The sequence below is a fragment of the Heliangelus exortis genome, chromosome 28 (assembly GCF_036169615.1).
Source record: "Heliangelus exortis chromosome 28, bHelExo1.hap1, whole genome shotgun sequence".
NCBI classification, from domain to species: Eukaryota; Metazoa; Chordata; class Aves; order Apodiformes; family Trochilidae; genus Heliangelus; species Heliangelus exortis.
Genome location: NC_092449.1, coordinates 1149036 through 1164102, shown reverse-complemented (window position 1 = coordinate 1164102; position 15067 = coordinate 1149036). Strand labels below are relative to the sequence as shown.

Sequence of the window (15067 nt, the reverse complement as noted above, 5' to 3'; positions counted from 1 at the left end):
TAGCTGGGAGAGGAGCCATGCAGCTAATAAGCACGTGAAGGGATCTATCTCACCCAGCAGGCGTGGCCACTGACTAAAATCCTTGGCAAAGGCAGCAGCTCAGCATTGATCTCAGGATGCCAGGTGCTCCATCGCATAAAAATCACAGAGCAAAGTTTGGTGCTCCCACTTTGCTGCTGCTGCTGCTGCTGCTCAGGGCCCATGTCCACAAGACTGACACCTCTGTGTGCCCAGGGTGGCAGAGGGGCCCTCACCATGCAATAGGTGACATTTGTGGCACCTGAGGTTGTTGACAGAGGCTGATGTCCCCTGGGAGTCTCCTGCTCTGCCCCCGCAGACCCTAACAGGGGGCAGCAAGCAGCTGTGTGGGTGTGAGCAGTGAGCAGCCTGGCCAAGGGAAAGAAAAGGGTACATTTATCCTGGTTACTGGAGGAGAGGAGAGAGAGCGTCACCACAGAGACCTTGAGAGAGGTGCTCGATCCACTGAGATGAAAGGGAAGGTCTGTTTGTTTTTCTTGACACAGAGTTTGCAGGAATGAAGCCTTGAAAAATATTCTTGCTATCTGCACAGGTTGGTTGGTTTTCTTTCAAACCAACTGGACTCTGGAGCACCTGACCTGTCAGCAGGATTGGTGTGGAGGTGAAAGAGGCTCTTGGCATCCCAGGAGAGAGTCCCAGCAGGGGATGGGCCTGGAGGAGAGTCCATGGCTGTCACGGAGGGGTGGCAGGAGCTTGACTGCTGCAGTGGTGGGAGCTGCAGGAGGGTCCCAGGGTCGCCAGCTGCAGGGGGTTTAGAGAACTGTCCACAGCCCAGCCCCTCATGCTCAGGAGATCTGAACTGGTTACTTTTCTGATTCCACCTACTTGCAGCCAAGCGTGGTGAGTGCTGCTGTAACCGCTGGATGTGGGATTAAGAGCGGATAATTAGCCTGGAGCTTTTCTGCTGTTGGTACCTGCAGGAGGCTGGAACAAAATTCTGAGTCAGACAAAAACAGCATTTAGAAAATGTACCAGGCCTGGGCAGAGTAATCAGTGACTGGTAATTATTTGTCTTGCCACGTCAGTGATGTCTCCCATTGTCATGTCCTTACTGCCTGGTGCGGGGTTGGCAGGGAAAGGGCATCCTGTAAATCTCAGAGGCATGTTGCTCAGTGGGAGATCCCGTCCTTCTCACTTCACAGGCTTTAGAGATGCCTTGAGCTGGAGCCTGAAAGCCATCAGAAATATGGCAGAGAGGCCCAGTTTCACCCCACAGCACCTTTGCTGTGTTGCAGGGAACTGATGTTTCCTTCCTCGCTCGGCCCCGGCTCTGCTCCTGCCACGTAGCAATCCCCACCTCAGCCATTTAAACAAACATTTAATTTGTGATTCTGTCCAGACTGATAATCCCCACGCCGACCGATTCCAAGAAAATAATTCTTCTACCATGGCAGGCTGTAATAACATATTATAATATTTCTTCCCTTGGGAAATCCTGCCAAGAGCACCAGAGATGTGTTGTGAAAAAGGATGAATGCAGCCCTGCAATCCACCTGGCAAGCAGAGCAGATCTCTTCCTATTTTCCAGATGGGGTAAAGAGCATAAAAGGATTCCCAGGAGCTCAAGAGGGTCACTGAGTAGGGAATAAAACCCCGGAGTCCTGACTCCCAATCTCCAGGTTTAAGTGCTAAATTCAGCAGGCTCATCATTTCAGTGAGCTGCCATTGAGGATTTGTCCCCATGCATGATGATGAGGCAGTTAGACAAAGCTGCTACTGCACAGCAGCTTAAACATCAGAAGAGAAAGGAGAGAGGTTTGCAGGAGAATGCCCTAATTCACGTGTGCCTGTCAGCTTCGAGCATGCACATGGTCAGATACCACAGCTCAAGTAACTGATAACCACCCGTTTATTAATTCAATCTGCCCTCCCAGCCCAAAGTGCTGAACAGAGATGATGCCCTCAGGAGCTGGAGATCAATTTAAATTTTCAGAAGCCTGAATCCCTGACCTGCCCCATAGTGCCAGTGCTCCTTCTAATAACCGCTCAGCAGATTTTTCTGTCGCATAATTGATCCCAGCTCCTTTTCTAGCAGCTCTGGCTGCCACATTCTCCTATGCTGGAGAAAGTCCTTGATGCCCATGCCATGAGCCATGCAGGAGAGCACATGTATGCCTGGAGAAGCCTGGGATTTGGACTTTGAAAAGCTCCCACCCCAATTTTACACCAACGCTGAAGTCCTCTGGCTACTGCTGCTTCCATGCAGCATCCTCTGGAGAGGAGCAGGGATGCTGCAGCCCCGTGCTTGCTTCTTGCTCCGCCTTGTTGCTGGGTGCTGCTCAGACACCTTGGGCAAAGCTCACTTCTCAGTGGCAGTTCCAGCAAAGGGCTCAGCTTCACCACCAGACTGAAGAGATGGGGGAACCCAAGCCACCAAGTCAGAGCAGGACATGGCCCAGGTCACACAGCCAGCTGGGCAGGGATAGGATTCCACCTGAGTTTATTAACTGCTTGTTTAATGTCCCTGATGTGAAACATGATTGCTGTCTGCTCCAGGTGGTCTCATGGCAGGGACCTTGGCTGACTCCCAATCCCTCCCCAGTTGGCTGCACCCCCTCTGCCTGCCTGAACAGGGACCAGCCCTCCCCATTCCAGTTCCACCTCTCAGGGACCCCAGTAAGAGCTCCTGGAAGCAGGCAAGCACTGCTGACCCAGGAGGTTCTGCTCCATTAGCCCTAAAACCTCGCTGACCATGAACGCTTGAATTCTGGCATTGCAGGTTCTGCTTCTCAATAAAAGCAAAAAGCAGTTTATGAGAGCAAGGCCAGCAAGGTGAAACTCACTTTATCACAGCTGGTTAAGAGCAGTTCACAGCTGTACCCTGTGAACTGGTGTTGAGTAACTACTTCAGGAAAGCCACTGTGTCCTGGAAGCAGAGGTCCTGGCTGGGAAAGGGACCCCACATGTGCAAATGTCCCACCCCACAGCCACCAAGCTGGAAACCAAATGTAATGTGGATGTCAGCATCACTCGTCTCTCCTAACCTGCTGCAGCTGCTGTCTTTGGGGGCTCAGAGAAGTCTCCTGCTCTATATTTAAGCAGTTTAAACCCATTGAAAACTTGCTCTCACCTGGAGGTAAGCCCCAGGAGCTGCTGAGAGTGAAGGTACAGTGGGAGGGTGCCAAAATATCCTATTGATACCAAACTGCTGGGACAGGGGAGAGAAAAGGAAAGGGCACAAGTCAGTTGAGACATTTTCACTTTTATTCACACACTGTATGGTTACAAACCTGCAGCCCCCTCTGCTCCCCAGCCTGCCCCGTGCAGCTTCACCTCTGCTACTGCTGCCCCTCCTGCCCCAGCCAGAGGGGCTCCTGATGTCCCCACCAAGGACAATGCCATTGCAAGGCTTCTGCTCCAGGTATGGAGACGTGTCTGACACCCTCATGTTCGAGCCTGGGATCCTGAGGCATTCCCAAAGTCCCTCTCTTAAGTCTTGAGGGAACCTCAGTTTCTCACAGTTGCTTTGCAGCATCAGTGGAGACTGAAATTCATGGGCTTGAGGTGCCGAGGGTGGGCAAGGTGCTTCCTGAAGATCCTTGGGAGCAAGTTCTTCTTGGGTGTCCCCGTAGGGAGCACGAGGCTGGGGCTGCTCCTCTGATAGCCCATCTCTAGGAGCCTCCTCTCTCTCTTCTCTGCCTCTCTGCTTTCCAGCACATCAGTTTTCTGGATGTCTCTCACCGGGCTGTTCCCTCCATCCTTGTGACCAGTGACATGGGGACTTGGCTGCTTGCAGTCTCTCAGGCTTCCACCCATCCAGGAGCAGCCACCTCCTCCAACAGCAGGACTTCCAGAAGAACCAGAACCAGAGTGAAAAAACGCCTCCTCACTGGTGACCTGTGGGCTCTGTCCCAGGGTGACAAAGCCATACGGGGTGGTGACCCTGGGGAGATGAGGCAGGGACAGAGCTGCCCAAGCAGTGGGGTCCGGGACAGCCTGAGCAGAGAACCCGGAGTCAGAGCAGGATGAGCTGAAGGTGGGCAAGTTGTGCTCATCCTCCACTGCTGTGTCCCAGCTGCTCCTCCGGGCTGTCCTCTCTGCCTCTCCCTTCTCCTTTGCTGAGTGCTTGTCCTTGTCATGGATGTCCAGAGAGGGGATAATAAACTGCGGGATGCGGTCAGGGGTCACCACGTGGAGGAAGATGTCCCTGGAGCTCTTGCCCTGGAGCATGCGGGGACAGAGCATCCCCTCCCGGAGTGACATGGGGGGACTGGCAGGGCTGCTGGAGCAGCTCTGGGTATTTATGCTCTGTGTCCAGCCCTGATTGTTCTCTGCGCACTGACGTGTGCTGACGGTGCCTGCCAGGGCCCTGCATCTGCTCTCTCTGGACCAGCAGCAATTCATCACCTGCCTGGGAAGACAGCTGGAGGGGGATGGGTCCTGTCCCCAACCTCTGCTCAGGGCCACCATCACCAACTGGCTCCTGTCACCCATGAGATGGGAAATGGGGGGGTCCTGAGGAGAAGACAAGCTGGATGAGCAGGGTGAGCAGCAGCAAGCAAGGCAGGAGGGAGCCACGCCAGGAGCCAGTGCAGGGAGCAGTGACCTGGGCAGAATGTCCCCATCTGTGGGCAGAAGGGGCAGCTGGAGCTCAAAGCAGGAGACAAACACTTCAGCTCTGTCTAGCAAAGCTCCCATCAGGAAAATCTTCACCTCAGCCCACGCAGTTATCTGGAGAAATCAGCGGTTTCAACCACTGGGGCTTTTGGGTCCCTCCCTCCCACCTCTGCTGTCACCAGGGCTCTTTGCTGGCTTGTTTCTCAGTCTCCCTGTGCTCCCAATCCTGCTGGGAAGGGGACTGTGGGGGGGAAGAGCAGGGGCTGAGAGAATCTGCTGCAGAAGAAGCTTCTGGGGACTCAGCTAAGCCTGTTTTGCAATAGGAAGAGTGCATGTGTGCATTCACGTCCACACAGAACCTGTGGCTAATTCAATCCAGCTGCAGGATCAAAGCACCAGGCTTGCTCCCTTCCTTTCATCTTTAGTAACTACAACAAATCCCAGGCCCAGCTTCCCCCCAGTGTGGGAACAAGCTGGGGGAGGCACAGACCCAGGCAGATGCTGAGGGATCTCCCTGCACCTCTCCAGCTTCTCCCCTCACTGAGGGGTCCGTGGGGTAAATTTTCTGGCATTTTGTCACCCTGCAGAGGGAGGGGTGAGATCCCAAATCAGGGTCTTGACAGGATTTGGAAGTGTGAAAAAACTTCCCCCAGGAAGGGACGGGCACCACAAATGAAAAGAAAATCAACTCTGAATTGAGAGCCATCAGTCCCTGATGAGCTCAGAGCAGGGGGAAGGGCCAGGAGCTGCCCCACTGATTAGCCCCAGCAGCTCTTTAGTGCCATGAGGAGCAGCTGGGTTGGTGGCTACAAGTAGCCAGAGGGCTACAGGCTGAGCTTAGAGGGGTTCCCAGCTTGTTCAGGCTCTTGGGCTTTATGGAGCAGCAAGTAAGGCACCACAGCAGCCTGAAAGAGGTAAAGCCCCTCCAGGTACCACAGGGATTGTTGCTGCTGGGGCCATTGTCTGAACTGGCATGGGGGATGTCTGACCTGTTTTTCTCTTTCTAGGAGAGGCTGGTTCCCTGCAATGAGCCTTGCTCCTTCTCCAGCAGATTCCTGCACCACATCCTTCAGTTGAGTTTTGTCAAGTACCTGGTAAGGTGATGTTCCTGCTGCTGGAGAAGTTTGAGGCCAAGGTTGGGGGGGGAGATGGGTAATAAACCTTTGAGCCTGGCAGCTCCTTTGGTTTCTCTGCTTGATAATCCTCTCTGCTCTTTCAGTCTCTTCCCTCTGCCCTGCATTCAGTCTGTGCCCATCCTCTGCTTTTCTCCATATCCCAGCTTTTGCCCTCTGCCTGCTTTGATCTTTCCTTGCTCCCCTTGCTCCCAAGTGGTTGTTGCAGCATTCATGTCTTCTCTTCTCTGAACCAGGAGAGATGGGAACCCTTTGAGGAACAAGGTACATCTAACTGGTCCTATTTTTCCTGCCCAAAACTGGTCCAAGCTCAGCATCATGTTGGGACAGAATCCCCCCTGGGGACTTTAAATACCTGGAAGTTCTCCCAGGACCAAATGTAGCTCTCTTGTTTGCAGCTGAAGATCCTCCAGAAGGCATCAGCCTGGATTGGATTCCTGATCCCCATAGAGACCATCATCAGCCAAGTCCCCCCTTCCCAGTCTCCCAGCAGACCTGGACGAGTTGCCAAGAAGCACCGAGGGCGCCTCACCCGCCTCCTCCTCTCCTTTGTCCCCACCAAGATTCGGAGCATCCTGGGTTACCCCCCAGCAAACTGGGGCCAGAGCAACATGGCCAAGGGTAAGAGCTGTGGCCTTCTGCAACATCTGAAGGCTTTGAATCTAAGCCCGGAGTGTGACAGCCAAACACACGGTCTGGAGGAGCAGAGGTGTGTGGAGGCAGTGACACAGATATGGGTGCAGTGACTGTGCCCCCTCTGAACCCCTCCAGAGATCCGGGAAGCTCTGATCAACCCATCCACCAAAGCAAACAAGAGGAAGAGGGATGATGTAGCTCTGGAGGAGCAGGAGTCCTGGTTGGTGGTGCTGCAGAGGGACCTGCCAGAGGATGACTCTGCAGACCTCACCTATGAGGTGGGATGTTCTGGGTGCTGAGTGGGTTTGTTCCTGGGGGGCTGAGCAGCCTGGAGATGATGGTGTTCAGGCTCTGTGTGCTTCTGGTGGACTGGAAGTGCCCCAGATCTGCAGAGGAGCCTGTGCAGGGACCTGTAAGGAGCTTCCCTTTATTGTGGCCCCTCTGAGAGGACAGCAGGCTGCCCAAAGAGCACTTGAACATCAGTGTCTGAAAGGTGCAGGTGCCCCACTCATCCTGTAAGGCTGAAGTTTCCCTTTGGTTGATGTCCCTGCAAAGCAGCATCTCTGTCACCCTTGGCTACTGGCTACAGGGCCAGGGGGTGAGGGGCTGCTCTGTCTTTCCTCTGACCTCCCCTTTTCCCCCCCAGCCCTCAGACGTGGAAACAGACAGTGAGGAGTACAAGTCCCAGAATGACACTGAGGTAGAACTGGAGCTTGAAGAACATGATGGGACCATAATACTGAAAGAGTCACCAGATTTCCAGGTGAGTGCCTGTCCCATGCTGGTTCCAGACTCATTCCTGGGTATGCTTGCAAACAGTGGGCTGGGAGGATATTCTTCAGCCTGTGGTTATGGGAGAGGTGTCTGGGGTTACTTGGACTCCTCTGAATTTCACAAGATGGCTCCTGGGTTTTGAGCTGCAGCCTGACCTTGTCCCTGCAGGTGCAGGAACAGCACCCCCCTGGGGTTAGGGATACCCCAGAGCTGCTGTCTGCAAGCAAGGAGCTGGGACCAGAGGATCTGCCTGGCTTCAGCAGTGGGGAAGATGGTCCTAGTGGTGGTGATGGAGACACCCAGTGGCCCCAAGCTGATGTGAGCAGTGGGGATGACGGGGCAGAAGGCTGATGCAGAGTGTGATGACAGCAGCAGTTTGTCACAGTATGGGGTAAGGACTTCTCTGTGCTGAGCCATAATTCCCCCACCTCCACCAGCTTTTGAGGTGGTGGTGTCTCAGGGAGGATGTCCCCAGGCTCTGAGCTGGTGTGACATGCTCTTCATTCTCTTTGCTGCCAAATGAGGGAGGAAAGGGTTGTAGGGGCTCTATTTCTTCTCCCTGTGCAAAGAGAAAACCTCATTCCTGTATGTGCTTGAGATGATGCTGGGATGCAGAGTGTTGTGGGTATCTTCACACTTGAGTGACAGGATTCCCAAGTGCCAGCTGAGAATCTTGTGCTGGTGCCCAGGGCAGCCACCTCAGAACCAGAGCCACCACCAGTGGGTCACCATGACTGACCCACCGTGACTGGCCCAGAGATTTTGCAATTTAAAATGGGGGAGGCTTTGTGTGAGTCTTAATCACAGGCACCTTCATGTAGGGTCCTTCACTGCTCCAGACCATCTGCTGCCAAAGCACCAGTGGATATTCTTCCAGGTCCCATGAAGTTGGTGCCCAGCTTGCTGGGCAATGCAGGGCAAGGAGAAGGGGGCAGGGTGGGTTGGTTTGTACCCCCTGGTGTTGATAGGGACTCACCAGTGTCATGGGGAAAATCTCATTTTGTAGGAGGAGCAGGAACCTTGACCAATGGCTCTGGACCTCTTGTGTGGTTGCAAAGTGCCTGGTTCTCTGTGGCAGCTGTGTCCTCAAGTAAGATGTCCAGTTAAATGCTATGTTAATGTTTTTTGAACTTTATAATAAAATTACTGTACTTTTTCACATGAATTGGGATGCAATTGCCTGGAGCTGGCAGGTTCTGCCTGCACACCAGCTGCTGGAGGTCTGGGTATGAGGCTGCCCTCCTGGGGAAAGGTTCTTTATGGCTCCTGGGAGGCTGAGGACTTTGGGAATGCTGCAATGGGAGAGGGGTGCAGGCTGAGGCAGAGTGGAGCTGAGTTTTCATCTAGCAGTTAATGAGCATGGTAAGAATTGAGCATCCCTGGGTGGCCCTGGGCTGGGTGGCTCAGGATGTGTGAGAGCCCCAATCCCCCTCCACATGCACGAAATAAAAAGGGTGGTAAGTCTGCACCCTCGGGAGAAACCAACTAACTTGAGGTGGAGTCTGCTCAGTGAGCAATTGGAGGTCCTAGGCTGTTTTCTGGCTTTTTCACATCTCTGTTTTTCACAGAGCTCCCCACGAGTCCTGGTTCAGTGCAAAAGTTGAACAGAGGGTGATTTGCAGTTTGGAAAAGCAAATTGGGATCAAAGTGTCTGACTGCAACCCAGAGCCCTGGAGTGACTTGGCACTGGCCAATGGTTGATCTGTTGCCCGGGTCAAGTCAGAGGCTCTAAAGCTGGAAAGAGCAAAAACTCCTCCCCATGTGTATGTAAAAAGTGGAACAGCTCAGGGTGTGCCTGGAGGCTGTGCCTGGCAGCCTTGGGCTGTGTTTGTGTGCTGGCTTGGACTAACAATGCTCCAGCTGTTTAAAAATAACCCAGGGGCCCTGCAGCAGGGATGCTCTGCTGAAGGAGCTGAACTCTGGGGAAGGTTTAACCTGGAGGTGCCAGGGCCAGCTCTGCCCCCAGCCCCTTCTGCCTGCCAGCTGAGTGATGTCTGAGCTTGACCCTGCAATGGGCAAAGCCTCTAGAGAAGTATAAATCCTTTGCTCTGAAGGAAAGGGGCTGTTGAGATGCCCTGAGTTGTTGTTTTTTGGGTTGTTTGTTGTTTTTTTTTTCTTGTGTTTCCCAATTTATAGGGGCTGCAAGAAAGGGAGGGAGTTAACAATCCCAGGGAGCTGAAAAGCTGGGTGGTACCAAGACTGGAGGTGTCCTTGCTCCCAGCCCCTGCTCAGGGATGTGAATGTCTTTAATTTGAAAGATGTGTTCCTCTGTCAAAAGTAGCTCTGGGGTATGTTGTGCTCTGGAGTTTTTCGTGCTGGGCTTCACTGATTGCTCAAAGGGCTCTGGCCAGCACTGACCCAGTTAAAGGAGAAATACTCACATGTGGAACCAGTACCTTGCTTTCCCCATCCACCTCTTGCCTGGGACTGCCTGCTTGCACTGTAACATGTTTTGCACTGGGCAGAGCCATTCTTCTCCCACATTTTTTTTCCACCATCCATGTGCAGAGCAGCCCAGAGTCACGAAGCTCACGTAGTCCCCAAAAAGCTCAACCTCCTTCCCCCTGGCAATGTCTCTTTAAATGCAGGTGTGCTCTCACCTGGCAGCCACAATGGCCCTGCTCCCATTACTGCTGAATAAGAGCAAGATTTTCATTAAGATGGATAAAAGAGATGATATTGCAATTCCTGGGTGTTATATTGGGCTCTGCAGTAATTCAATTGCTCCTCATTTATTTTTGATAGCTCTTCCATTCTCTGCAGCCAATGTTTTCAAAGCAGAGATTAATAAAACATCCTTTAGTGGCATGTGGCTAGGTAAGGGCTTTTTCTGAAATCTGTGCAGGCTTTTCCAGCTTGCTGCTCAGCTTTCAGAGCTCTGAGTGTGGAGACAGAGAGGAGGCTTTGCTCATTGTCTGGGTGCCAGGCTGCAGAGCCATTATTATGCCTTAAAATGTGGTGTGGAAGCAACTGGCACTAAATCTGGCTCCTTGTGCTCACCTGTAAATTAACTGCATGCAGTAACTGCTCTCTGCACTGAGGAGCTTGCCCAGAGCTTCCCTGGGCTGGTTGAGGAAAAAGGGAGACCCTGGGATGAGCAGGGGGGAGATAAATGGTGTGGTGAGGAGCAGCTTCAGGGCGGGTTCAAGGTCACCACCCTGAATCCAGCCCAAGTGTGCAGCTCAGGAGTGTCTGTGTTGTTGGTGAAGCAGGGAGAAGAGGAGGTTGCTGGGGTCTTTTTAGTCCTGGGGGCTTTGCGGGTGACACCAGTGGCCAGTCCCCTCTCCTTGGCAAGGGCCACCAAAGAGCAAGTCAGGAGCTGAAAGAGAGGAGGGTGTGAAGGAGGTGGGATGGGGATGGGAAGAGAAACAAGAGGTTAATGCAGTTGCAGGGGGATGGAGAGGCAAGCATAGCCCTGGGAGGAGCTTGAAGGTGACAGCAAAGGTGACCCCTACCACTGGGGTCCCCCACAGACGTGGCCTAAGCAGCCTGCAAGGGGCTCTGTGCTAGACCTGTGAGGAGGGAGTTGCTGTGGGAAACAAATGGCTTAAATGAGGCAAAAATGATTGTAATTAGCATGAGCAAATCCAATTAGGAGCCACGGGTGGGTTACCTTGGGCCTGTCATTGGGAGCAGGGGACAGGCAGAGAAAGGGGGTGGGTGGCAGGAGGTCCCCTGGGGCTGCTGCTCATGAGCATCCTCCCCAGGGTGCTGGCTCTGAGCCCTGCATGGAGCCTGATTAGAAGGGAGAAATGGATTTGCCAGCCTGGGCTGAAGGAGCCCTTAGGAGTGGGACTGATGGGCAGAGCCACGTTTGTTGCCCACGGAGCAGCTTCCTGACAAAATCCATCAGCTGGTCAGTGCTGGTAATCGAGGGGGTCAGAAACCCTGCTCCAACCTTGCTCCAGGGCTGGAAGGAGCATTTTGCTCTTTCCTACAGGGAGCAGAGAAAAAATGTTTGTCCTTTAGAGGTCCCCACTGGGGGTGTGGAGGGGGGGATGTGCTGGGCTCGTGGTGCCTCTGCCCTGGCAGGGGGGGTGCAGAGGTTAAGTGTGAAGTGTCACTTTGGATCTTCCTGCCCTAGCACATTCATACAACTGCTGGGTGCCCAAAACCTTTCTTTCCAGCAAAATCATCTCAATGGGTCAAAATTTTTGTTACAAAATGTTTTTCCTCTCTTTTGGGTCAATATGAAGCCATGGCCTTTCTCTCCTCATCAGGCTTCCCTTCCCCACTCAGGCTCCTGCTTCCCCCTGAACTGGTTTTCCCACCACTCCAGCAGTGAGGGGCAAGTGCCCACCTGAACCCAGTTCCCTGCAGCAGCTTCTGGGCACCCCTGTTCTCTGAGGGATCCCAAAACATGAAAAGCAAAGCATGAGCACCTGAAGCCCTGGAGATGCTGGGCTGTGGTGCTGTGCCTGGTATGGTCCCAGCAAAACCAGTGTCCCTGCCAGCCAGAGGAGCAGGCAGCTGGTCCTGTGGTTCCTGGAAAGCACCAGGAGCTCTGGCAGCCTCCTTCCTCAAGGGCAGAAGGGTTATTCAGGGCTTACCCTGCTGCTCAGCCTCCCCCTGCCTCCCCAGGAGCTGCAAACCCTCAGTGGTGCAGGAGATGTCTGCTCAGTGCTGTCATCCACGTGAGGCTCCTGGCAGCTCACAGAGATAATCCCAGCTTTATCTTCCCACTGTGACAGTGGCAGCAACAAGGGAGGCTTTGATGTGTCCCTGGGGACCTCAATACAAGCTCCAGGCAGTGCCAAGGGCCTGTGTTGTGAGGATCTGGCTCTTCCCTGGGATGCAGGCAGACAGCCTTGGAGAATGAACCCAAGAGGTTTCCCACTCAGTGTTGCAGCTGTGTGGTCAAGAGACAACCCAAAGCCCCACACTTGTTCATCTCCCAAAGCTCTAAGCATCACTGATGCTGGAAGAGGCACCTGGTCCTGAGTGCCTGGGGAATTTGTGGCTTTTCTGAGGATGTGGCATGGTCCCAGCTGCACATGGGGGTTTGGGGCTTGGCTTTGCTCAGGGGTCACTCATCGTTGCATGATAGAAGGGTTTTGGGTGGAAGGGACCTTAAAGATGAGCTGGTTCCAAGCCACCTGTGTGGGCACGGACAATGCCCACCAGACCAGGTTGCTCCAAGCCCCATCCAGCCTGGCCTTGAACACTTCCAGGGATGGAGTAGCCAGAATGTTCATGGTGAGACCCAGCCAGGCTGAGTTTTACAGTTGCCACTGAGAACTTTTCATCAGGGCTGGCCACTGATCCTGGTGATCTACCTGGATCCAAGAGTCCCCAGGTGCCTAGGACCAGCCAACCAGTGTTTTAGCCCTAAGCTGGGCACACAGCCCCTTTGTTCCAAGGAGAAATAATTCCAAGTGTGTAACTGGGAGCAGATGATCACACCAGCAACAGAGTGCTCCTGGCCATCACCAGTGCTGCTGGAAATGGAGCCATCAACTAGGAGGTTGCAGAATTTCCAGGCCAGATATTTTTGGCTCATGTGTGTTCTGAATGTTGAAGTTTTCCAGCAGCTTTGAGCCAATGTTTGTGCTGCTGCCCTTGTTTTCTCTTGAACTGGAGCCAGGCTGTTGGTCACAGTTGGGTGGCCTGGAGAAACTGGGGCTGTACCAGGTGCTGTGAGTGGGCTGATGTCCAGCTGGGAGCTGGAGAACCAAGGTCTGGGAATTACTGCATGTCACACTGTGAGCAAAGTGCTGGACAAGTTGAGAGATCCAGTGGGCCAGAACCCCTCCTGTTACTGGCTGTGTTCAGCTGAGCTGGGAAATGAGCTGTGCCTCTCCCAGGGGGCCCTGGTGTGTGTCTTTCTAGCTTAAACCCCCAGTGAAAACTCCTGAAAACAAAGCTGGAAAGACAAGTGTGCTGCCAGCATTAATATGCACATACATTAGGTGTGTGACTCACACAAGAAAGGAGAGTAATTTTCAGGTCTGGTTAGCTTCATCCATGCACTCTCCCAAACTCACTGCATATATTCATATTTCATTGAAGATGCTGCAAGATATTAGCTTAGAAAAATGGGTGGGGACAGGGAGGGCTGAGGGCCAAGGACCCAAACCATCCCCACAGAGGTAAAGGATGGATAAGGTCCTCACCACTGAGCCAGTATGGGGGTGACACAGGATCTGGTGTCTGCACTCAAGAGGTATCTCCAAGTATGGGATGCAGGGGACCCAAAGGGGCCAAAGAATGTGCTGAGTTTCTTGGCCAGTGTCCTAGGTCTGTCTGCATGGGAAGAGTCAGCAAGAGAGCTGGAGTGTGGATCACTACTCATCCCCTCCTTCCTCTGGCACCTCCTGCTCCCCAGGGACCCATTGGTAGCTGTGGGTGCTCCTCTTTCCAGCAGGTAACTTTTCCTTCTGGTGTGTCCCCATATTTCAGCCACCCTGGGGAGGGAAGAGCTGGGCACAGTGTCTGCAAGCCTGAAGGAGCAAGTGAGGATGCAGGTGGATTCTTTATCCCAATGAACCTTGTGCTCTGCTGGCCTCATCCTGGCTGGCTGTGCCCCCTCGCTGCCATCAGTGCTTCCAGGGGCCCCGGGTACCTGCCCTAGGTTGGCATTCCTGCCAAGCACAGAGGAGATGGGCAGTCTGTTGGGACCTCCATAGCTCTGCCATCCTTCTTAGCAGCTCCCGGCTCTATCACCAATAATGCTTTCTCAGGATGAGCTCAGGAATCTTGAAGCCTTCAGCCAAGGAATCTATCATGCCCAGAACAGTTCTGTGCCACCAAGGAACCACCCTGGATTGCATCTCCTACTGCCCCTTCCAGCCAAGCTCTTTGTTGCCTCCAAGGTCTAATAGAGAGGGAAATACCCCCTCATTTATCACCACCGAGGAGTAGATCCTCCCACCTTGTTCTAAATTTTTAGTGCAGCTCATTCCAGAGGCAGGAGCGTGATCTGACACGACACCAGCCCTTCCACACCCCCGGGAATGTAGGTGGCTGCTTTTATGCTGGTTTAATTTTGTCCTTGGCTGTAGCTCACGGATCAGAGGCCAAGAGCTTTGCACAAAGGACTGAAAGAGTTCAGTTCCTGATGTCCAAGCAGCAAAGGGCTGTCTCGAGGACAGGGATTTCATTTTGAAGAGCCTGAGGTGCACTCAAGGGATGGGGATGGGGAGGGAAGAGCGGGTGGTGGAGGCATCACCATGGGTTTGTCTCAGATGCAGCAGCTGAGGCAGGTGTCCTCCCACCAGCCATGCATCATTCATGCAAGAGTGCTCCCAGCCCATAAATCATATTAGAGAGACAAGACACAATGGGGCCTTTAATTATAGAAGCAATTACCAAGGATTAATGACAGCAGCAGTGTGGTGGACGATTCTTACTACTAAAGTTTAATATAAAGCTTAGTAGTTTAGAGATCAATGAGAAAACCTTGCCTTGGGTGTTTGCTTAAGCTGTGATGTGTCTCTGCTCCTGCTCCATCCTGCCCCATCCTGCTCCATCCTGCTCTCTTTGTCTCGTTTGCCCCATGGGACACATCTGGGAGCTCCCAGCAAGTGCAGGGATGTGAATGGATGGAGCCTCTGTGAAGTTCCTTATGGAAAGGGACAGGGCTGAGGGAGTGATGTCCACATGGAGCCACCAAGGTGGAGGAGAGCCTGGAGGTGGGACAGGCCCTTCCATGTGGAGCAGGGGTAGCTTGGCTCAGTGTCACCCATCATCAACCAATGTGGATGTGTCCCCCAGGCTCATGGGATCACAGCTGGGTGCTGCTCCCCACCAAGCACATCCCTTACCAGACCCCTGGGTGTGTGTGGTGGCCCTGGCAGACAACTCCAGCATCAGCATCTCTGCACCTGGGTCTTTCTGAGTGAAGGACCAGGTCCTCACTATTCATAGAATGGTTTTGGTGGAAAGTGACCTTTACAGACCATCTAGGCCAACCCCTGCAGTGAGCAGGG

At 53.4% G+C, this 15067-nt stretch overlaps 1 protein-coding gene across 1 annotated transcript in view; it reads right to left on the bottom strand.

Moving 5' to 3' along the window:
• MUC16 (mucin 16, cell surface associated) overlaps window positions 1-3427 on the bottom strand; it is a 117569-nt gene extending 114142 nt beyond the window's left edge. Inside the window, exon 1 of the mRNA XM_071727415.1 lies at window positions 3367-3427. Within this exon, the coding sequence (XP_071583516.1) occupies window positions 3367-3427 (61 nt within the window). The remainder of the gene's footprint in view (window positions 1-3366) is intronic.
• Between the last annotated feature and the right edge of the window lie 11640 nt (window positions 3428-15067).